This window comes from Raphanus sativus, chromosome 6 (assembly GCF_000801105.2).
Source record: "Raphanus sativus cultivar WK10039 chromosome 6, ASM80110v3, whole genome shotgun sequence".
NCBI lineage: Eukaryota > Viridiplantae > Streptophyta > Magnoliopsida > Brassicales > Brassicaceae > Raphanus > Raphanus sativus.
Window position 1 is genome coordinate 38,201,211 of NC_079516.1, and position 20,470 is coordinate 38,221,680.

The window sequence follows — 20,470 nt, forward strand, 5'->3', positions numbered from 1 at the left end:
AATCACTATGTTCTTGTTTATCATCCACAGAAAACCACCATGTCATTTATTTTATAGTTTGCAACTGGCAACCTATTATTTGAAGGGACAAAACCGGCTAGAATGTGACCAAAGAATCTGACATTAAATTATGTCAAAATCATAGTTAGATTCTTCATTTCACTCTCACAAAAAGCTATCTCACCAATTAGCCCTTATTATTATCCACACATTTCGCAGCATATTTTTCTATCATATGTTATAAATACAATTAGTTTCTAGCTGTGAATCACCATGTGTTTGTTTATCACCCACAGAAAACCATCACATCATTTATCTTATAGATTGCAACTGGTAATCTATTATTTGAAGGAATAAAACCGGCTGAAATATGACCAAAAGGTCTGACACTAAATTATGTTAAAATCATAGTTATAGATTCTTAATTCCACTCTCACAAAAAGCTATCTTACCAATTAGTCCATAAGTGAATAGCCAACCCATAAGAATAAATAAAAATTGTGTGTATATAACTATACAAATAGATAGATACATATAAAAAGGTTGCGGTAGTAGCAATCCTCGTCTCGTCTCGTCTGTCTCTCAGATTTCTTCCTCATCTAGAAACTTCTCGTTCGTGGTGATGCCTCTTCTTCTCTCTACTCTTTTCTCTGCTTTTTCTTCTTTTTTTGCTAATTATATTCTGAGATTCTCTCTGTAGATGCGTCGTTCTGCAGCATCGAAGAAGAAATCTGATTCAGTCACATCTGCCACCACGGATCTCTTTCGCTCAGGTTTCTCTCTCTATCTTTCTCCTATTTAGTCCTCTCTCTCGATCATCATTATTAGAAGTCAGATCGTTCTAGGGTTTTATGTGTAAATTATGCTGAAAGTTGATTTTTGATGTGTGATGTGAGAGCTGATGAATGATCCGATCAAAAGTTGATATTAATTTGTACACTTTGAAAATCAGTACTTGACCTTTGAAACCAAGAATTCACCACCTTCTATGTTGTTGATGGGTTCAGGTTCAAGTAAGGCGACGAGTAGTAAAGAGATGGATCGAATAGATCATTTGTTTAATCAATATGCCAATTCTTCTTCCAATCTCATTGAGTAAGTCATATGTTTATTTCTTCTCAAGCTCTGAGTGTACAAGTTAGTTCTCTAGCTCATTTGCTTTTCTAACATTCATGTTTGGTATTAACAGCCCTGAAGGAATAGAGGTACTATGCTCCAACTTGGAAGTTTCTCATACTGATATCAGAATCTTGATGCTTGCTTGGTACTAACTAAAAAAATCTTATTTATACATTCTCTTAGCAAAGTTATATATACTCTCTCCTCTCACATTGCAGGAAAATGAAAGCTGAGAAACAAGGTTACTTTACACAGGTAAGTTCACTTTCTCTTTGATACTCGAGTTTAAGTTTGGTTTCTTTATCATTTCTGATTATTAACTCACTCTGCATCTGTGTAGGAGGAGTGGAGAAGAGGCCTTAAGGCTCTAAGAGCTGACACAATCAATAAACTTAAGAAAGCCCTTCCCGAGCTTGAGAAAGAGGTTCAAAGTTTTATATGATGTTCATATATTGATTGACATCTTCTGAGCTCTTGAGTCATGCTAAAGCTTGCCTTCCTTGTTTTTAATCTCTTTAAGGTCAGGAGGCAAACAAATTTTGCAGATTTCTATGCTTATGCCTTCCGCTATTGCTTAACAGGTAAGATTATCTTCAGGCATTAGACATTTTTTTATTTCATGGCTTCTATATCACACTTTCAAATGTTTTGTATGGTCTTTGTTTATTGATTCAATGCAGAGGAAAAACAGAAGAGCATAGACATAGAGACTATATGTCAACTCCTCGATATTGTTATGGGATCTACATTCCGTGCCCAAGTTGACTACTTTGTCGAGTATTTAAAGGTCTCCATCTCTTTAAAGTATATTATCTCTTCATGTCCTGAATGTTTTATTTGCAATCTCATCATCATATGTTCTTTTTTTTAACAGATCCAAAATGACTACAAAGTCATAAACATGGATCAGTGGATGGGCTTTTACAGGTTCTGCAATGAGGTACGTTTCCTAATTCTTGTTAGTTTCCTGCTTGGCAGTTTCATATGCTAACTAGACGTGTTCATAACATATACAGATAAGTTTCCCGGAGATGACGGAATACAATCCAGAGCTTGCATGGCCATTGGTTCTCGACAGTTTTGTTGAGTGGATTAGTGAAAAGCAAGCTTGAAAAGCGGAAAATCTTTACGAGTCTCCTCATGTCTATCACTTGAGTGAGTAATCTTTTCAAGCACACAGTTTAAGCTCGAACCCTCTTTAGTCTGTGGTTTAGTTCTGTGTTGTTGACTGACTAATCTCTGTGTATTTGTTTGGATCGCAGGATCGTTGGGCCAACAAACAGATTCAGCACAGTTTTTATTTGAGTTCTCATCCTTCAAACTTCAGAAAGACACATTATATGATTTTTGTTACATGTGATCAAATAGAGGGACATACATTACGTTTGAAATATTATATTCAGTTCTAGCAACCAATGGAAGTCTTTGAATACTACTGTATAATGAATGAAAGCAGATGTCTCTCTCTTCTACACACATTCGGACCATTATAGCCATCAGATACTTGTTTTCATACCAATTCGCAGCCTGAGGACGGGTTTGGGTTTGGTCCGTTTGCCCAGGGGAGCAGTGGTGTAGCTTGAGAAGAAAACATTGGGAGAAGGAAAATATATTAAGACGGAAGCAACCATGTTTGATGGATCAATTCTAACATCAAAGTATACAAGCAGTGACCCTGACAATACTAAGCTTCAAATTACCTTCATCGTCAACATCTCCAAGGACAGTGATAGCAACATCTTAGAGACATGAGTTCTCCTTGTCACATTCTTAAGCATAAGATGTGCATGATACAGATAGCGGATACCTAGTTATTTATTATTTGAATTTTATTTGTGTTTGTATCATTCTCAAATCCACAAGAGCCAAAAGATCCAGTGTAAGATGAAAGAAACAGATGGTTGTATAAGCTGGTCAAAACTGCAAGGATAGGAATGAAGTTTTGCTGTACACAAAATATTTAAGTTTTTTGCCTTTAGATTCTTTACTAGGACACAGATGATCACATAACAAGTTGACATCATGGGAAAACCAGACGTGGCTCAACAGAGTGAGATAAATTGAGAAAAAGGACAAATTTTTACTTGGTTAACCAGTAGATCAATATGAGAAATGTGCATACAGCCGCAACTAGTGAAAGAATGATTGTATCCATCGACTTTTTCCTCTTTATCGCTGACAGAATAGTGTTTACCTGCATAGTGGGTTTGAATTGCAGAGTGAGGTATCCGCACCAAAAGTTTGCAAATAAAGAGAAAGGGGAGCTCTTTGTACCGTGGGTAGACGGCTGGTGACATTGCTAAGCTTAGAGTTGATGCCTCCAAAAGTTGAACGCTGAAACACGAGTGTACCAAGTGTTGCCTGAGCTTGTGAAATGACACCATCCATCTGTGCACCGTTCATTTACAATAGACATTTCACAATCACATAAGCCATGGTGGTCTTCAACTAAACTGATAAAGCCCAGAGCTTAACGTACGATACAGCTGTAGAGTCTAACAAAGATTACTGGCGTAGGATTTTATTTACCTGCGCTGTGTTGCGGTTGATTCCCACATTTTCTTTGAGCAAGGCTTGTTCCGTAGAGCCATCCCCGTCTTCCAAGTCTAACCTAGTCCGATCAAATTCTCTAAAGTCCTCAAGAAGTGAAGCATGCTCTTGCTTTGCTCTAAGACTTGATCGGTGTCGGTAAAACTCCTGCATTTTGAATAAAACATGAACAAGGCTAAATTCCACAACAGAGGTCGAGTCCTTAAACTAGTCTAACATTCATTTCAACACAACCAAACCTGTGTGAGATCTTGAAGGATCTCCTGATGACGAGTTAAAGTATGGGAGACCATCTCTGAACCACCTGAAGAAACCCAAGCTTGCATCTGGGCATTAACCTGTTGCAGTTGCTTAAGCAGTAAGTCGATCCCAGCTTCAAGGTCACTCTCCGAACCATCGGACTTGATCAAAGCCTTGGTCGAAACAAGTCTGCGATACGAATGCATCTGCTCGTCAAGCTGAGCTTCAATCTTTCTAGCCTGTATAATCCAAATGCAGACCAACACAAATCATTAGATCCACTATAATTAAAAATCTCAATCTTTGAGATTGGCCCAATAAGAAATAGCCACTCAATTCGATTGAAACCCAAGAGAAGATTATCGATTAAGTCGCTACCCAGAAGCTTCGAATAAAAAAAAAAGCACAATAAAGTTACCTGTTTGCGTAAAGCATCCCAAGAGCTAGGAACGTCCATGGTGTTCAATTGAAATCAGATCCTCCTCCCTTCCTCCTCGTAACCAGACCTTGGACTCCCTGAAAGATGAAATCCAATGAGGAGAGAGAAGGGAGAAGGGATCTGATGGAGAGAAGGAAGAGAGTTTGTTGGTTCGGAGGCAAATAGGTTCCGTTTTGCGTAAATCAGTAATTAATCAGAGATTAGCGATGATTAGGGGCTCTGGTCCAGTGCTTTTCACCCTACACTAAGCTTATTTATATATATATGCATTGGACAGTGGACCCACATGTATACGATATAGTCGATGAATTAGATTATTATTAAAGTCAACGTTAGTCAAGATGGGCGCCAGTTTCAGGTACTACTGCTCCGAAACGGCGTAGTTTTAACACCCCCTCCCCCCTTCATTTTTGAGCCCTAACTTTTCGTATTACTCAGGATTCCTCAGTACGCTCTCTACTCTTCTCCTAAGAAAGCGGTTCGATTTCTCAGGGATTTTTCTTCAACTGTTTCAGGTAAAAAGCAAGACACGATGGATGTTCCTCCACCTCCACACGATGAAGAGTCCGAGATCAGCGAGTCAGAGATCGACGACTATTCCGAGAAACCCTACCTGAAACTGCAGACAGGGCAGTACAAGGTGAAGGTGAACGGAACGCTGAGATGCCCCTTTTGTTCAGGCAAGAAGAAGCAAGACTACAAGTACAAGGAGCTGATCGCACATGCTTCCGGGGTTTCCATAGGATCCGTCACCAGAAGCGCTAAACACAAGGCTAATCATCTCGCCTTGGCTAAGTACTTGGAGAACGAGCTTGCCGGTGATGCTGCGGAAGAAGGTCTTCTTCCACGCCCTCCACTTCCTCTGTTAAACGAGACGGAACCAAAGCCTGGTGATGTTTACGTCTGGCCTTGGATGGGGGTTGTGATGATGAATCCTTTGAAAGAAACTGATGGTGACGACAAGGAGGCTCTGCTTGATTCTGGTTATTGGTTGAAGCGTCTCTCTAGGTTCAAGCCTGTTGGTGTGAATGTCTTTTGGGTCGAACGAGGTTCCGTTGTCGGGGTTGTTGCTAAGTTTAACAGCGACTGGAGCGGGTTTGCGTGTGCAACGGAGCTTGAGAAGGAGTTTGAGAGGGAAGGCTGCAGCAAAAAAGAGTGGACAGAGAAGAGGGGAGATTCTATTTCCGAGTCCAAGGCCTATGGTTGGTGTGCACGTGCGGAGGACTATAACTCTGGAGGGCCAATAGGTGAGTACCTCTCCAAGGAGGGAAAGCTGAGAACAGTTTCAGATATTTCTCAAGAAAAAGCGCAGGATAGGAACATCGTTCTCGATGAACTTTCGAGTATGATTGCTATGACAAATGAAGATCTGAACAAGGTTCAGTACAGTTACAACGAGACGGCAGAGTCACTGAAGAGGGTCCTGGACGAGAAAAAAAACTTGGACAAAGCTTATGCAGAAGGTGTTTTAACTGCAAAACTAATATGTTTTATGATTCACCTAGAGCATGTTTTAGTGTATCTGACAATCGTTTCTTATTTTTATTTCAGAAACAAAGAAGATGCACCAGATGTCGATTTGCAGTATTCAGAAGATCCTAGAAGATAAAGAGAGGCTGAGTAATGAACTGGAGGCTAAGATGCTGAGACTGCAGAGTTGGTCCAAAGAGTTGGAAAAGAAGGAAGCACTAACTGAGCTGGAAAGACAAAAGCTTGATGAAGAGAAGAAAAAGGTAAGTCAGTATCATACACATGAAAGTGAAACAATCCGTCTGTGAATATGTAAATCAATATTTTCCGAGCTACTAACAATCATTTGTATCTTCTTGGTTTGGCAGAATGATGCTATGAACATTTCCCTCCAGTTAGCCTCCCATGAGCAGGAAAAGGCTGACGAGAGCGTTTTGAGACTTGTAGAAGAGCATAAGGTATATTTACTAGTACAAACTGTATAACAATTTAAAGCCAAAGAGGGGAGAAAAAACCTTCCCTCGTTTGTGTCTTGAGTTTGAAATTTTCTCGTTGTTAAAATCCAGAGGCAAAAGGAAGAGGCTATGATCAAGATCCTTGAGCTTGAGAAACATCTGGACACCAAACAGACACTGGAAATGGAGATCCAAGAGCTGAAAGGCAAGTTACAAGTGATGAAGCATTTGGGGGATGCTGATGATGAGGCGGTCAAGCAGAAAATGAAGGAGATGAATGATGAACTGGAGGACAAGAAGACTGACTTAGAACAGCTAGAGCAGATGAACTCGGACCTCATGACAAAAGAACGTCAAAGCAATTTTGAGATTCAAGCAGCGCGGAAAACATTAATTGCGGTACATATTATCTAATGTTTAATTTAACTGTTACTGATACAGTTACCATTCAGACCTATGTTGTTTAAGCTCTGAATTATCTTTTCTTCAGCGTTTGACAGGGCGGTTGGGTGCGGAATCTGAAATCGAGGTAAAGAGGATGGGAGAACTTGAGAACTTGGAGCCCTTCTTGAACGCTTGCAAGAAGAGATATTCTGCAGATGAAGCCATGGTTGAAGGTGTCACCCTTTGCTCCACATGGCAAAAGAACATCAAGGATTCAACATGGCAACCGTTCAAAGTTGAAGGAACCGGGGACAAAGCAAAGGTATGTTCTTTCCCACTGTCTCCTCCCATCTGACGCAATGATGGCTTTAAAAGATTCTTTTACTTTTTACCCTTTATGAGCCACAGAGTGAAATATATATAGGAGAAACCAGTGATTCTGTGAACGTTGGTACTTTTATCCATATGTTTGGCATAACTGTTTTGTAAGTTAGCAGTAATTGGTGTTGGATGGTTACGGGTTACAGGAAGTGGTAGACGAAGAGGATGAGAAGCTGAAGAAGCTTAAAGGCGAGTGGGGAGAAGAGGTGCACAACGCTGTTAAAACAGCTCTGGAGGAAGTGAATGAGTATAATGCAAGTGGTCGATACAGCACCCCAGAACTTTGGAATTTCGAAGCAGGAAGGAAAGCAACATTGAAGGAAGTGATTAGTTTCATTTTCAACGATATGAAACCTGTGAAACGCTAAAGAACATGAAGGCATAGTCCTATCACTCAGTTGACGCAGGTCTCTATTTATTTAGCTTGCAAATGGTATGTGGTGGGTTAAAATTAACAATACAGTCCATAAGCTGAGAAGTGAGAACCTTGTAGAAGGGTTTATAATGGTGAAGTTTGAAAAATTTCTTGTAACAAATTAGAGCAGCGACATGATCTCATTTGTTAAATATGGTTGAAGAAGTCTAATTCTGATTTGGTCTGAAGAATCCAATGGTCTTGTACTTTTTGGTTGCAGGATGGAGGAGGAAGTAGAAGGAATGGGGTAAAGTTTAAGTCTTTTTAAAATATAACTTAGAATCAAGGAGCTCAAGTGATGTAAAATAATTAAGATACTTATATGCTCTATGTAACCCACCAGATTTAGCTCTATAACTTGCGTCTTTAAAAGACTAGGGGCGGAGCTCCGCGCAAGCGCGGGGTCGTTGAAAATGATTCATGTAATTCTCTAACCATTGGTGAGAGAGCCTGAGATCTTTAGAAAGAAACAGTTCCTTAGACGTCTAAAAAGCTTGCATGAAATGCTGACTTTTGAAACAATTACGCCGTGTGTATATGTTGCTGCGATGGATTCCTTAATGGGAAGATAAGTTAGGTTGTTTTAGTTTTTAGTACATGGTGTATGAATTATTGGTCTTTCTTATAATTGATTAGATGATGATGTAAGAGTCTCCTTTTTGTAATTTATAGTTTAATTGTAAGGTCGTTTATGTTCCAACTTTATGGGTTTTTTTATTAGGACTTTCCTGATTTTCAATTTGGCAGACTAATTGAAAGTGTATAATCACTTTGTTTATAAATGATGTTGAACTCAATAAAATGGTCAGGTGAAGGTATATAATATCTAAATGTTCGTAAATGCATGTAAAGAGGTCAAACGTCTAGGCGTCGTAAATCTCAATTTTGGATTGTAGTTGGGTTATGCTTCATTGTGTTGCGGGGTCGAGGACGTAGGTGTTGCTTTATATAACTTTGTCCTGGTCTTTGATTTGCTAAGATTAGTATTTTAATAGGGTTGAGGTAGAGTGATCAATTGTGGTTATTGAATATGTTTCAAGTATGTATGTTTTTGTTGTTGTAGCAGCGTACTATAGTGAGTGCCTTAATGGGGTGTATTTGATGTTGAGTTTTCAAATAATGATCAATATCCCAAATTTGGTTGTTATTTGTTTTTTTTTATCGTGGTAACTTTTATTCTTCAGTAACTTGTTTTTGATAACACACATTTTGGAAAAAGTTTTTAAGAAGTGGAATACAAATCTCATTCGGGAGTTGTAGTGATTTTCAGGTCTTAACAGGTTTAAAATGTACTAAAATATTTTCCCACGAAATACTAATTTTTGGGTCGTAAAGATTTTGGGCTTTTAAGCTCAATTCATAAGAGTCTGTATATATTTTGTGTGTGTTTGATTGGTCTTCGTACCACTTACCAAAGTTTTGATTTGAATACAATACTAACTACTCTTTACGGTTTCGCAAATGCTTCCTGCCTCGCAACTGACCCCATATTATTTGTTCCCAAAAAACGTCTGGATTTGATTTGCCTTTGTTGGCCACTGTGAGTGATAGTTTATACCATTTGAGAATTGTAAACATGTTATCTCTTGAAGTCTGTTATTCACCAACTTAAGCTCAAATCAGCAGAGGAACAAAAGCCATAGTATATTAAAGACCATATCAATTACATGGATGACAATGTCAAGATATAGAAAATCATGAAATTGATTTAGATTAAACATATGGTTAAAACTAATGTTTTATTCTTAACCCTCAACCAAAAGAACGACTAAACACAAATAACATAGGGTTTGGAAATACGAAATGGACGACACAGTTATCCACTCAAATTTTAAACATTAAAAATGCTGGTGGGTCTTCATAATGTGTAGCAGACCCATCATCATCATCATCAATTGTTCAAGTACAATCCTCCACAGAGCTTACGTCTGCCACAGTTGGACCTTCTAGCGGTGGTGCAGTCAGTGTCCAGAATCGCATCGGTTGTTGTTCAATGGAACACCATTCTGGACGACATTAGAGAGCTTCTCGTAACACTCTGAGCGCCGGACATGTCATCCCCCGGATAGTCATTACCTCCCTGCTACCATAGCTACATTGATGTTATTGATGCATATAATTAAAATTGACCATGCGAACAGAGTCTTGATGGAAACTATGGAAGAAAAACTCACCAGACTGCTCCATGTAATGCCATGAGATGTCTCATGGTAATACTTCCTGTTACTGTCGCTAAGCGCATCCGGCAGTACATCTTTCTCTCCAAGTGTCTCCTTGTACCCTGCAAATGCAATGAGTTTCCCCACTCAGATCAATCTAAGGTAACAGATTCCAAGTTCAAAACGGAGAGAAAATAGCCAATGGCTTACCATTCTCAGTGACCATGATCTCTCGGTACTTATTGTACTCTTTGATGTATTTCAAAACTTTTCTTAATCCATCAGCACACACTGGATATTTGGCAGTAGCCGGCTGAAACATAATCAGATACATGAGAATTAGTCTCCAGAAAAAGCTCTAAAGCGAGTAAAACAAAGAGAAATAATCTCTCCAGCTCACAGGCTCATACTGAGAGAACGTTGCAACAATATTACCTTATCGTCTATCGGTTCAGTTGATATTTCAGATGGATCTCTTCTTGATCTTTGTTTCATTTCTTCTTTGTTTTTTCTTCATTGTTCTCCATTGACTGGCACCGAAAATAGCACACTGTTAGTCACAACTTATGCAGTTTGAACATAACGAAAGAACACAATACAAGCACATTGATTAGAAAGGGAGTTACATGGAGCTAGTGGACTCGAAGCTAGAGGTTCGAGTGACAGTGTCCTTCCTTTTCTTACCCTGCAAAGCGAGAAGAAGATCATTTTAAATGACATGATAAGTAGACCCTAACTCAATACATTTACAAAGATAATAACAATTCAGCAACAAATCAAGAGAGAAGCGTGCAATCACGTAACAATTCATCGATCAAGAAAAAATTCTAATTTGGTAATAATTGAAACCAACATTCAATCTCAGATTCCAGTGATTCAGAGAAAAAACAAACCTGGATGAGATTTGCATCGCCCAGAAAATCTGGAACGTTTTCCATGGTGGAGTGATGGAGAGAAACGACAATAAGCGGATAAGGAGACTTCTTCCTCTCAAGGATAGAAGTACTGATATCCTTCTTCGACTTCCTGTAACAAAACCCCATGAGTCAAAACCAGCTTATTAGAGGAGAGATCAACTATAAGCCCTAATCTTGATAAGAAACTTCGAAACTTTGTTACCAGTTGAAAGATTTAGGTTGGTTTGACATGGTGATTGCCGAAATTAACCAGAGAGAGAGAGAGAGAGAGAGAGAGACAGAAAAGATTAACGGACAGTGGTTCTGAGGAAAAGGGGAGGTAAAGAGATGGGAGGAGAAGTCATTGGTTCTGAGGAAACGGCGAAGATGAAGTAGGGAAGAAAAAAACAACTATAAAGCCCTAATAGTTTAATAATGAACAAAACTTAGCTTCACCCCCTAAGGTGAATCTCTACATTCACCCACCAATAGGAATTAGTTAATTGAGATTTGATATCTCTTAAAAAAGGAAACCAATTAATAAAAATTTAATGAAATAAAATTATGTTTTTAGATAAATAAAAATAGTACCAATTATCAAAAAAATATAACTTTTTAATATTAATAAATCCGTCAGAAAATACTAAACCCTAAATCCTAAATACTAAACCCTAAACCTTAAATTCTAAATACTAAACCCTTGAGAAAAGCCTGAACCCTTGGGCAAATTCTATATCCTAAATCCTTAAATTTAAACCAAACCTTAAATTATAAACTAAATCCTAATTTCTAAACCCTAAATCATAACCTCTGATAATAAACCCTAAATCCTAAATTCCAAAATGGTTTATGGTTTAGGATTAAGGGTTTATGATTTAATATTTTCAAAGAGTTTAGGGTTTAGGGGTTCGTGTTTAGAATTTAGGGTTTAATATTATGATTTATGATTACGGGTTTAGGGTTTAGGGTTTAAGATTAACGATTTAGGGTATAGGATTTTTCCAAGGGTTCAGGCTTTCCCCAAGGGTTTAGGGTTTAGTATTTAGAATTTAAGGTTTAGGGTTTAGTATTTAGGGTTTAATATTTTCTGACGGAATTATCAATATTAAAAAGTTATATTTTTTATAATTGCTACTATTTTTTATTTATCCAAAAACATAATTTTAGTTCATTAAATTTTTATTACTTGGTTTCCTTTTTTAAAAGATATCAAATCTCAAGTAACTAATTTCTATTGGTGGGTGAATGTAGAGGTTCACCTTAAGGGGTGAAGCTAAGTTTTGTTCTTTAGTAATCTAACCGAACATAGAAAACCCAAATCAGACTAAACCAAACGCGAAATCTTTTGGACCAAATGCGGAAATTACGCGGGACCCGCAGGCATTAAAAAACATCCGACGTGGACACTCTCTAAAGAGAGAAAAGTCCCTCATTATATATATGATTTCGAACAGCCAATTAGCAAATGTTTGCGTTAGTAATGTTATGTTTTGGTGCTTTTGGTTCAAGTTCTATATTCATTTATGATTTGAGCATATACAATATAGCCGTATAGGTTTGTGGGTTTGGCAGGCTAAAGTTAGTTTGGCCTTTAGATTCAAAATAATAATATTCAAGCAGTAAATCATTTTGTGATCTTTAGGTTTCTTCTTATAATAGGAAGGAGAGCCCTAGGAACTAAATTTTGTCGAACTAATAATAAAAGATCAAATTAGGGATTAAGTTGCGTGTAGTTAGTTACATAATAGGCCACCTTTTGTTTTTTATTTACATTCTGAGACACATTTTGCTAGTAGCATACTTTCTCTTGTCGTGTAGTATGTGATTTGACAACAATACCTATATTGAAAACTTTGGCAGAAACCGGTTTGGTCTAGAGCATATATACGACATCAGTTTTATGTCTTTTCCAAATGTATTTTGGTTTTCCTCAATATATTTTATTTGTTATTATTTTGTATTATGGTAACTAAATTTGATATATAATATTGAATAATTGCATTTTTATCCACCAAACTCACCCTATTTGCATTTCACACATTGAATTCCCCAAATTTTTTTCCTCCCCATCACTACCATTTTTATCCAAACAAATGAATCATTCTTCTGGTATCTCTGCGCCCCCTGCCCCCTATGGTGAACCTTTAAATTCACCACTCCCCTTAAATCCAATCAAAATGTCATGTAGATAATTAAATAAAAATATTAAATTATTAAAAAATAGTTAAAAAGAAAAATAAAATCAATTTTAATGATGCAAACTAAACCCTAAACCCTAAATCATAAATTCTAAACTCAAATATATACCCTAAATCCAAATTTTATACCCTAAACCCAAACCATATACCCTAAACTCAAATTCTAAACCTTAAACCCAAACCATAAACCTTAAATACAAACCCTATACTCTAAATCGATCATATATCCTATACCCTAAACCCAAATCCTATACCCTAAACCCAAATCCTATACCCTAAACCCAAATCCTATACCCTAAACTCAAAATGTATATCTTAAACCTAAATTCTACACCTTAAACCCAAACCCTAAACTTAAGAATTTAGCTTTAGGATTTACGATTTGGGTTTAGGGAATAAGATTTGGGTTTATGATATATGGTTTGGGTTTAGGGTATATAGTTTGGGTTTAGGGTATATGATTTGAGTTTAGGGTATATGATATAGAATGGGTTTAGGGTATAGCGTTTGGATTTAGGGTTTAGAATTTGAGTTTTGGATATATGGTTTGGGTTTAGGGTATAAGATTTGGGTTTAGGGTATAGGTTTTGGTTTAGAATTTAAATTTAGGGTTTAGTATTTAGTTAATGTTATTAAAATTAACGTTATTTCCTTTTTAAATTATTTGTTTATAATTTTATATTTTTTATTTAATTATCTACATGGCATTTTGATTGGTCTTGATCCGCCCTTTGGAAGCGCGGAATATTTTACGATGAAAAATTTCACTAATAACTTAACAAATATTTTGGTAATTTTTAAAAGTGTGTATTTAAAATATTTTTGCATTTAAATCAGTGTTTTTAAATTCAACCCGATTGTAATTATACCGGTTAGTCTCGGGTTTATAGTTAAACTTACATTAAATTATTAATATTTCTTTCTTTATACTACTATCTATGTTTCCAAACAATATATTTATTTCTTATACTACTATCAATGTTTCCAAACAATATATTTTATATACTACTATCAATGTTTCCAAACAATACAATAATTAATCTTAGTTATGTTATATCTATCATTTTATTTTTAAAATTTTGTAGAAACGTCATAATTTCATAAAATGTAAAATAATGAACTATAAAGTATAAATGTGTATTTAATTTAAAAACTTACAAAATAAATGTTAGATCCAATATAATATTTCTGTTTTAATAAGATATATTCAAAAGGGTAAAAGTGACAAAGCACATGAAAAAAATGTGTCAAAAGCAAAATGTGTCCCATAGTGTTATTACAAAATCATAATGTGTCTTGGAGTGTAAATTTTTCTAACAGTTGTAGACTTTCTCTTTGTCGCATCAAGAGGGTCGGATAGTTAGGTGACGGAGCGTGTGTTCATGAAAGATGAAAGACACGCACTGCATGGATAACTATTGTGGTGTTTTGTATGGATAGGGAATTGTTAATAAACCTCAGCAAAAAAAAACTATTAAAATAGTTTATGATCTCTCTCTGTTTTGTTTTTTAGTTTTCGGTTGATTCTTGAATTTTTTTTTTGTTGCATTTTATATGGTTAAGCTATTTGCACTACGAATAAGTGCTCGAAACTGAGTATGATACACAAGAATCATAAAAAAAGCATTCATATGTCTATCAGTTCTGCTATACCAAGGTGTTGACACAGTCTCGAAGACCAACCAGAAAGGCAGAAACTGTTAAATAGTGAAACAATAATAATAAGAAAAAACCCATTTAAATGGGCCGGTAGAAGCCCAAATACGTGGGCCTGGGTCCGCAACGATCTGTTAAGATGTAATTCTGGTGAAATTAGGGTTTCAAGTAAGTAGCATATAACTTGTTTCCCAATTTCTTCCTCATCCTTTCCGCTGCAGCCGTCATCATCTCTGAGGTTTGTCTCTTTTTCGTTAAGCTCCTCGAACACTTTAGATCCGAACATGTAGTCTTTATCATGTTCTACGCCTCAGTAGTATTATACGATGATTGTTATAAGACTGATCTTGTTTTGGTTTATATTGGCAGAGAACAACAAAGTTTTTATTTCGGAAGTTAAAAGCATTTAAAGACACAACATGTCAGGGTAAGCTTCTTTTTGCTGATTTGGATACGCTGCATTTTCTAATCTACGGAATCAGTTCAGTGTTAATTAGCTAACTTCTATCTGATCATTATCTCTTAAATCTTTTTTTACTAGGACTTGTTCTCGCGGTTGATTTTTTTTTTGTATCTCAATATTTTGAATCAAATGTGTTAATGTCATTGTTCTTGATTGCTGTCGATAGTTGGATCATCTTACTTGAATTAGAGATGGACTATATTTTTATTGTTCAAAAACTTCTTGTATGATTATCATTTTCAATGTTCGAATTAAACTTCTTGTCTTTATAGTTGGAACTGGCCATTTACATTATATGCTTTCTGTTTGTCTGAATACTTACTATTTTTTTATTATTTCAGTGATGAGGCTGCTGCTCCCGTTGTTGTTCCTCCCGTTGCTGAGCCAGCGGCAATCCCAGAGGACATGGACCTGTTGACTGCATTGGAGTTGACTCTAAGGAAAGCTCGTGCTCATGGCGGTGTTGTCCGTGGTCTCCATGAGAGCGCTAAGCTTATTGAGAAGCGTGTTGCTCAGCTCTGTGTCTTGGCTGAAGACTGCAACCAGCCTGACTACGTCAAGCTTGTTAAGGCTCTCTGCGCTGATCACAGCATCAACTTGCTTACTGTTCCAAGCGCCAAGACCCTCGGCGAGTGGGCTGGTGTAAGTACTTCAGTTTATCTTAATCTACTCACTCTCTCCATTTACATAGCTTAATTACAAAAGCTCCCTTGCTGAAACTTGATGTTGTTGCAGCTCTGCAAGATTGACTCTGAGGGTAATGCCAGGAAGGTTGTTGGTTGCTCATGCCTTGTAGTCAAGGTATTGTATTTACGTCTCAATCCATGTCTATGAGGAATCTTTACTTCTTTGAATTAACTTGGGTCATTTACTTAATGCGTTTCTGTATTTTCTTGGGCTACTGTTTCAGGACTACGGTGAGGATACAACTGCCCTCAATATCGTCAAGAAGCACATTGAATCTAACTAAGTTTAAGAAGCATTCTCCAATGTTTTTCCATCTCAATGCTGTTTTATCTTGGTTTTGATATTTTAGCAGACACCTCTCTGAGATTTGTTTGGAACATGATCAAGTTTTGCTGTTATCTATATTCTACTCTTCCAAAGCCCAATTTAGTTGACGTTTTCCTTCCCCATTATTTGATTTCAGACGATAAATCCGCAAAAGTCGCTGGTTACTCTCTATGAAGTTGAAAACGAGAATTATTTGCTAGCCGTTGCGAATTAGTAAAATATCTAAGAAATATTTCTATTGATGGAGTGGTGGTCTCTTGATTATTTATTTCTTCGGTAAATATGTATAGATAAATATTTCTTCGGTAAATAATCTTAATCTATCAGACGACAAAAAAAAATGTGCTAAGATGATGAGTGGATATGGGGGGGGTTGATTGGCTATGCTTTATATCGGGGGGGGGGGGAGTGATTGGTTATGCTTTAAAAAACTAAAATTCAGTTCAGAATCATGTGTTATACCAACCAATAAAGCTGTAGGAAGTTTTATTTCAGAGTAAATAATTAATGGTTTAGAAGGCGGGGGGGGGGGGGAGTGATTGGTTATGCTTTAAAAAACTAAAATTCAGTCCAGAATCATGTGTTAAAGCTGTAGGAAGTTTTATTTCAGAGTAAATAATTAATGGTTTAGAAGGCCACAACAATAAAAACTACAACAAATAAATTTACAGACACAATTTTACAGGTAAAAATATAAAGCTACATCTTTCCAATTACCCCCATTATTTGTTATTTCTAGGAAGGATTTCTAAGCAGAGCTGTCCTACAAATTTTATGGCTAGAAGCATTTTTTTTTCAAAAGGGCTGTTTTAAAACAGAATCGAACCCAAGTTAGAGACAAAAATATTCGAAATAATGAAACTCTGCCACTAGACTAAAGGGGAAATTTGTAAAATGTGGCCGAAATATTTTTATAAATTGAACGGCCGGAAGCCTGAGCTTCCTTTGCTTGCATCAAGGGCCTACACTATGGACAATCGTTAAAAATCTTGTCATGAAAAATTTATTGGGATAAAAATCATGACGAGGAAAAACAAGTACATTGGCATAGTCTTTTCCTGAATGTTTTCTTTATAGGCCACACAAACATCTCATTCTGATACCATATATGTGGTTTTTGGAATGTTATAGTGGGAATAACCTTTATAAATAAGTCAGCCGGATTGTCGTATGACCGGACATATTCGATGTCTACTTCTTGATTTTTCTCGAACTCTCGTATGTATGAGAAAAATCTTAGAGAGATGTGCTTCATTCTTGATATAACTTTCTTTGAGTTGAGCAACCCACGCCGAATTGTTTTCCAATATTTTTGTTGGCTTTTTCTTATTAACTATTTCATTTGCTTCTTGTATGCGGTGTTTATTGATGTAGCCACACATATTCTTTTCTCAAAACTCCATATGGTTGCGGTTTCACCAGTTGTAAAATCATATCTCGTTTGCGTTCGAATTTATAAATAACATGTACAGTAGAACTTCTATAAATTAATAATGTCGGGACTTTAAAATTTTATTAATTTATAGAGATATTAATTTACAAAAGTTTCCTTCTTTAGATTTTTCCTATTTTTGTTTACAAAATATGAGAATATTTGATTTTACCATATATACATTATTTAAATTTTAGAAATTTGACTTTCATATTTTTTTTATTATCTTATTTGGTGTACATTTTTATGTTTCATAGAATTATTATATGATTTTCGATATAATTTTAATAAATATTATCAAAATATATTGAAATATTATGAAAAGTAGATGTATTTTCATTGTAAATATAAAACCAACAATTTAACGTTTAATTTATACTTATATATAAAACATATATTGATAGATTATTAATTTATGATTTTAATGGGACTATATATTTACATGGGAGTTTTAAAAAAATTATATCTTATTATTTTATCGATATGTATCATATTTTACACCGGCCCAAGTTGAGACATGCGGAATTTATCAGTTTATAGAGATTATTAATTTATCGAGTATAATTTATAGAGGTTCTACTGTATTTGCAAAACCATATCAAATTCGAGGTTTCTAGGACACTACAAAGGGAGAGGGTAAAGATAGCAGAAGAAAATAGTGTTCTGGTCGAGAATTCTATCTTTGACATAACTCATATTTTAAGATACCGTTTTGTACTTGAATGCTATCAAAAGGTAACAAAATATAATGTCCAATAAAATGTTTTGTCCACTTGGACCTGCCAATTGGAGATGAAAAGCCCATTTGACATCTCTACCTACTAGCTCATGCCCATACTTTTCTTTCTCATTCTCGTATCTCTCTAAAATTTCTTACCAAATAATAATATTATTTCTCTCTTTCTAGCTTTCCTAATCTATTATCACACTTTGGTTTACAATAGATTTATTCTCTTTTCTATCTACACGACTTTGGATCCAATAAAATCATCTCATCGACGAGTTCATCTAAAATTCGTCGGAGAGAAGATTAGCTCCTAACACAAACTAAAAAATGATTGAATCAGACCTCTCGCCACAAGCCGAGGAGATTGAACTTTTACCGAATTTGATGTTTGGAAAGGTTATATCTTTATCAGAGAATTTATCATTTTCCTCAAGATTTAGTCAATATGTCATAGTTCAGATGCTCAGAGTGACGAGAAAATACGAGATCTTGTTTCTAGTTGATGGAAATCCGGTGAAAATTTTCCTGCACACGACAGAGAAATAAACGAAGTGTAAGATAAATAATCTAATAGCTTTTACATCTTACATGCTAACCATTCCCAATTCCTATTCATAGCATCATTGGGTGTATCTATAGAAAATTAGTTCTTGACTGAAAATTGTTTCGATGATCAGTATTATCCCTAGTATAGGTTAACATTAGTTTTAACATATCTGAAACTGAAACTGCTGTTATCATTCATAATTGACTGCTAATTATGTGATTGCATTATTTTCTCTTTACCATGTAAAATATTTTCATTTAAACTAACTATATGCCTCACATTGACATTATCAGGTGTTTGTAATCGCTATGTAAAAACTTTTTTGATAAAAAGTTTGATTAGATGCTATATATTAAGTATTATGAGTAGATAAATGTTTGTCTATCGATTACAAAACATGTTGAACCTTTTTAAAATAGTTTTTTTTTTGAGAAAAACCTTTTTAAAATAGTTTGTAAGATGTTAATAAATAAATGATGTTTGGTGATGCATTGTTTATTAACTGGTACAAAATTGGTTCTCGATCTAACAAGTTATATAACATTGTACGTCAAAACTTAACAGTTACATTTTATATTTATCATTAACTGATACATGTTCGGTTAACTGTTACAAAAACATGTTTCCGCTTTTAAAATTATTTTAAGACGTTAAAAATAAATGTTATTAAGTGATATATATTTTGTTTGATTGTACAAAATAGATTATCAGGTCAACTTAATCATTATCTATTCAACTAATATAACTTAACTGTTAACAATTCTAGTTTTATATATAAATCAAAAATTATATCTAATATTATATTAGATAAATAACATATTAGATATGATGTCATTATTTTTGTTATTGGATAAGTATTTTGTATTAAACAATTTATCTACTAATAATTCCTACAATAATATATGATACATATTAGCATTGCTCATCCATCTATTATTAACGTATTAACTATTTATTGTACTTCTTCTCTCTTCATGTATTGTGTTTTCGTTTTCTTCTGAAATAATTGTAGATTGTTGAGTTTGGTAAAATCTTGAAACTAATTATAATCTTTTAGCAAGGTTGTCTTTTTTTAGTCAATAATTTATTGGCATATATAGCAGGTTGTAGAGGAGAAAGTTTGGTGCTAGAAATGGAGTGTGCGACCATTAAAATTAATGATGAAATTGGCAGAAAATTTTAAAAATGTCTCTTGTTTTAATTAAAGTTGAAAGATTAATCGTGAAAGGGAATTTTATAGGGAAAAAGAGATAGAGATGAAAGATAGAAAATGAGAGAGGAAGAAGTGGAGAATTTAGAGCATAGGTAAAACGGTCATTATATAACTACTTTTTACATAAATTTTTATTTTTCATATCTAAGTGATAATTTACCAATACTGGTCATAATTATTTATATACAACAAATTAACTCTTAATTAAATATTTTTGTAAAAGAAATTATTTAATTTCACGAAAAGCTAACATTTAGTACCTTTTAAAGATAAATTTTATATGGTTAAGATAAATAATAATTATAATATTTGTATTAGTAAAAACAAAACCAAACCAATTAAATATCAACAAAAATTTTAAAACATAATAATCCGGCGGTTACTGTTTAACATAAAAATATTTAGCGGTTAAAAATGCGGATAAAAATCAAGTCATAATTGAAAAAATATTAAAATAGCTTATGATCAAATGACAAAACTCAAGTTTCACTGTGAAGATCTGCCTGTCTCCACATAGTTGATTGTAGTTTTCTTTTGTCAATACTTTGACATAATGAAGACTTAAAAACGATTTTTAATAAATCTAATTTATTAATTTAGGGATTATCTACTATTTGAAGTTCTCATTTAAATTTTGGACTCTTTCATAATTGTTGCTAGAATATATGATGTCTCCTATATAATGCAACCTACCAACTTAAATTAAACCAAA

At 35.0% G+C, this 20,470-nt stretch overlaps 5 protein-coding genes across 8 annotated transcripts; 3 read left to right on the forward strand and 2 right to left on the reverse strand.

The window, feature by feature from the left end:
• Positions 1-463: 463 nt before the first annotated feature.
• On the forward strand, positions 464-2,535 carry LOC108805848 (uncharacterized). 2 transcript variants are annotated; one of them, XM_056989097.1, is made up of 11 exons: positions 464-619; positions 701-773; positions 1,008-1,095; positions 1,190-1,205; positions 1,303-1,374; positions 1,460-1,543; positions 1,640-1,700; positions 1,800-1,906; positions 1,994-2,059; positions 2,136-2,274; positions 2,382-2,535. In XM_056989097.1, exons 2-10 carry the CDS (start codon positions 701-703, stop codon positions 2,229-2,231), a joined length of 663 nt encoding a protein of 220 aa, XP_056845077.1. In that variant the 5' UTR covers positions 464-619; the 3' UTR covers positions 2,232-2,274; positions 2,382-2,535. The 2 variants fall into 2 exon arrangements, with proteins under 2 accessions (XP_056845077.1, XP_018433313.1); XM_018577811.2 differs by having other exon boundaries at positions 466-619; positions 1,190-1,264; positions 1,338-1,374.
• Positions 2,536-3,004: 469 nt separating this feature from the next.
• LOC108805859 (Golgi SNAP receptor complex member 1-1) lies at positions 3,005-4,525 on the reverse strand. Its single transcript, XM_018577831.2, has 5 exons — positions 4,328-4,525; positions 3,909-4,148; positions 3,649-3,816; positions 3,394-3,507; positions 3,005-3,313 (listed from the first exon to the last, which is right to left on the reverse strand). Exons 1-5 carry the CDS (start codon positions 4,364-4,366, stop codon positions 3,200-3,202), a joined length of 675 nt encoding a protein of 224 aa, XP_018433333.1. The 5' UTR covers positions 4,367-4,525; the 3' UTR covers positions 3,005-3,199.
• Positions 4,526-4,764: 239 nt separating this feature from the next.
• Positions 4,765-7,844, forward strand: LOC108809591 (factor of DNA methylation 1-like). Of its 2 annotated transcripts, XM_056989096.1 has the most exons (7): positions 4,765-5,811; positions 5,900-6,081; positions 6,187-6,276; positions 6,385-6,672; positions 6,764-6,979; positions 7,185-7,445; positions 7,674-7,844. In XM_056989096.1, exons 1-6 carry the CDS (start codon positions 4,881-4,883, stop codon positions 7,404-7,406), a joined length of 1,929 nt encoding a protein of 642 aa, XP_056845076.1. In that variant the 5' UTR covers positions 4,765-4,880; the 3' UTR covers positions 7,407-7,445; positions 7,674-7,844. The 2 variants fall into 2 exon arrangements, with proteins under 2 accessions (XP_056845076.1, XP_056845075.1); XM_056989095.1 differs by lacking the exon at positions 7,674-7,844 and having other exon boundaries at positions 7,185-7,629.
• A 1,252-nt stretch (positions 7,845-9,096) lies between these two features.
• Positions 9,097-10,873, reverse strand: LOC130496355 (probable inactive beta-glucosidase 25). 2 transcript variants are annotated; one of them, XM_056988373.1, is made up of 7 exons: positions 10,732-10,873; positions 10,506-10,638; positions 10,239-10,297; positions 10,048-10,142; positions 9,823-9,925; positions 9,628-9,734; positions 9,097-9,533 (listed from the first exon to the last, which is right to left on the reverse strand). In XM_056988373.1, exons 4-7 carry the CDS (start codon positions 10,105-10,107, stop codon positions 9,444-9,446), a joined length of 360 nt encoding a protein of 119 aa, XP_056844353.1. In that variant the 5' UTR covers positions 10,108-10,142; positions 10,239-10,297; positions 10,506-10,638; positions 10,732-10,873; the 3' UTR covers positions 9,097-9,443. The 2 variants fall into 2 exon arrangements, with proteins under 2 accessions (XP_056844353.1, XP_056844354.1); XM_056988374.1 differs by having other exon boundaries at positions 9,097-9,545.
• Positions 10,874-14,527: 3,654 nt separating this feature from the next.
• Positions 14,528-15,937, forward strand: LOC108839089 (40S ribosomal protein S12-2). The gene is made up of 5 exons (XM_018611925.2): positions 14,528-14,600; positions 14,732-14,789; positions 15,167-15,467; positions 15,561-15,626; positions 15,736-15,937. Exons 2-5 carry the CDS (start codon positions 14,782-14,784, stop codon positions 15,793-15,795), a joined length of 435 nt encoding a protein of 144 aa, XP_018467427.1. The 5' UTR covers positions 14,528-14,600; positions 14,732-14,781; the 3' UTR covers positions 15,796-15,937.
• Positions 15,938-20,470: the final 4,533 nt, after the last annotated feature.

Excerpts from the sequence above, each read along its gene's own strand:
- LOC108809591 (XM_056989096.1), top strand. The coding sequence starts at position 4,881 with ATGGATGTTCCTCCACCTCCACACGATGAAGAGTCCGAGATCAGCGAG. Across the intron at positions 6,082-6,186 it reads TTGATGAAGAGAAGAAAAAG|AATGATGCTATGAACATTTC; the intron begins GTAAGTCAGTAT and ends TTGGTTTGGCAG. Across the intron at positions 6,980-7,184 it reads GAACCGGGGACAAAGCAAAG|GAAGTGGTAGACGAAGAGGA; the intron begins GTATGTTCTTTC and ends TACGGGTTACAG.
- LOC130496355 (XM_056988373.1), bottom strand. The coding sequence starts at position 10,107 with ATGAAACAAAGATCAAGAAGAGATCCATCTGAAATATCAACTGAACCG. Across the intron at positions 9,735-9,822 it reads GATCATGGTCACTGAGAATG|GGTACAAGGAGACACTTGGA; the intron begins GTAAGCCATTGG and ends TTGCATTTGCAG. Across the intron at positions 9,534-9,627 it reads GCATTACATGGAGCAGTCTG|GGAGGTAATGACTATCCGGG; the intron begins GTGAGTTTTTCT and ends CTATGGTAGCAG.
- LOC108805859 (XM_018577831.2), bottom strand. The coding sequence starts at position 4,366 with ATGGACGTTCCTAGCTCTTGGGATGCTTTACGCAAACAG. Across the intron at positions 4,149-4,327 it reads GGGATGCTTTACGCAAACAG|GCTAGAAAGATTGAAGCTCA; the intron begins GTAACTTTATTG and ends TGGATTATACAG. Across the intron at positions 3,817-3,908 it reads TCCTTCAAGATCTCACACAG|GAGTTTTACCGACACCGATC; the intron begins GTTTGGTTGTGT and ends TTCAAAATGCAG.
- LOC108839089 (XM_018611925.2), top strand. Across the intron at positions 15,468-15,560 it reads CCCTCGGCGAGTGGGCTGGT|CTCTGCAAGATTGACTCTGA; the intron begins GTAAGTACTTCA and ends ATGTTGTTGCAG. Across the intron at positions 15,627-15,735 it reads GCTCATGCCTTGTAGTCAAG|GACTACGGTGAGGATACAAC; the intron begins GTATTGTATTTA and ends CTACTGTTTCAG.
- LOC108805848 (XM_018577811.2), top strand. The coding sequence starts at position 701 with ATGCGTCGTTCTGCAGCATCGAAGAAGAAATCTGATTCAGTCACATCT. Across the intron at positions 1,265-1,337 it reads AGAATCTTGATGCTTGCTTG|GAAAATGAAAGCTGAGAAAC; the intron begins GTACTAACTAAA and ends CTCACATTGCAG. Across the intron at positions 1,907-1,993 it reads ACTTTGTCGAGTATTTAAAG|ATCCAAAATGACTACAAAGT; the intron begins GTCTCCATCTCT and ends TTTTTTTAACAG.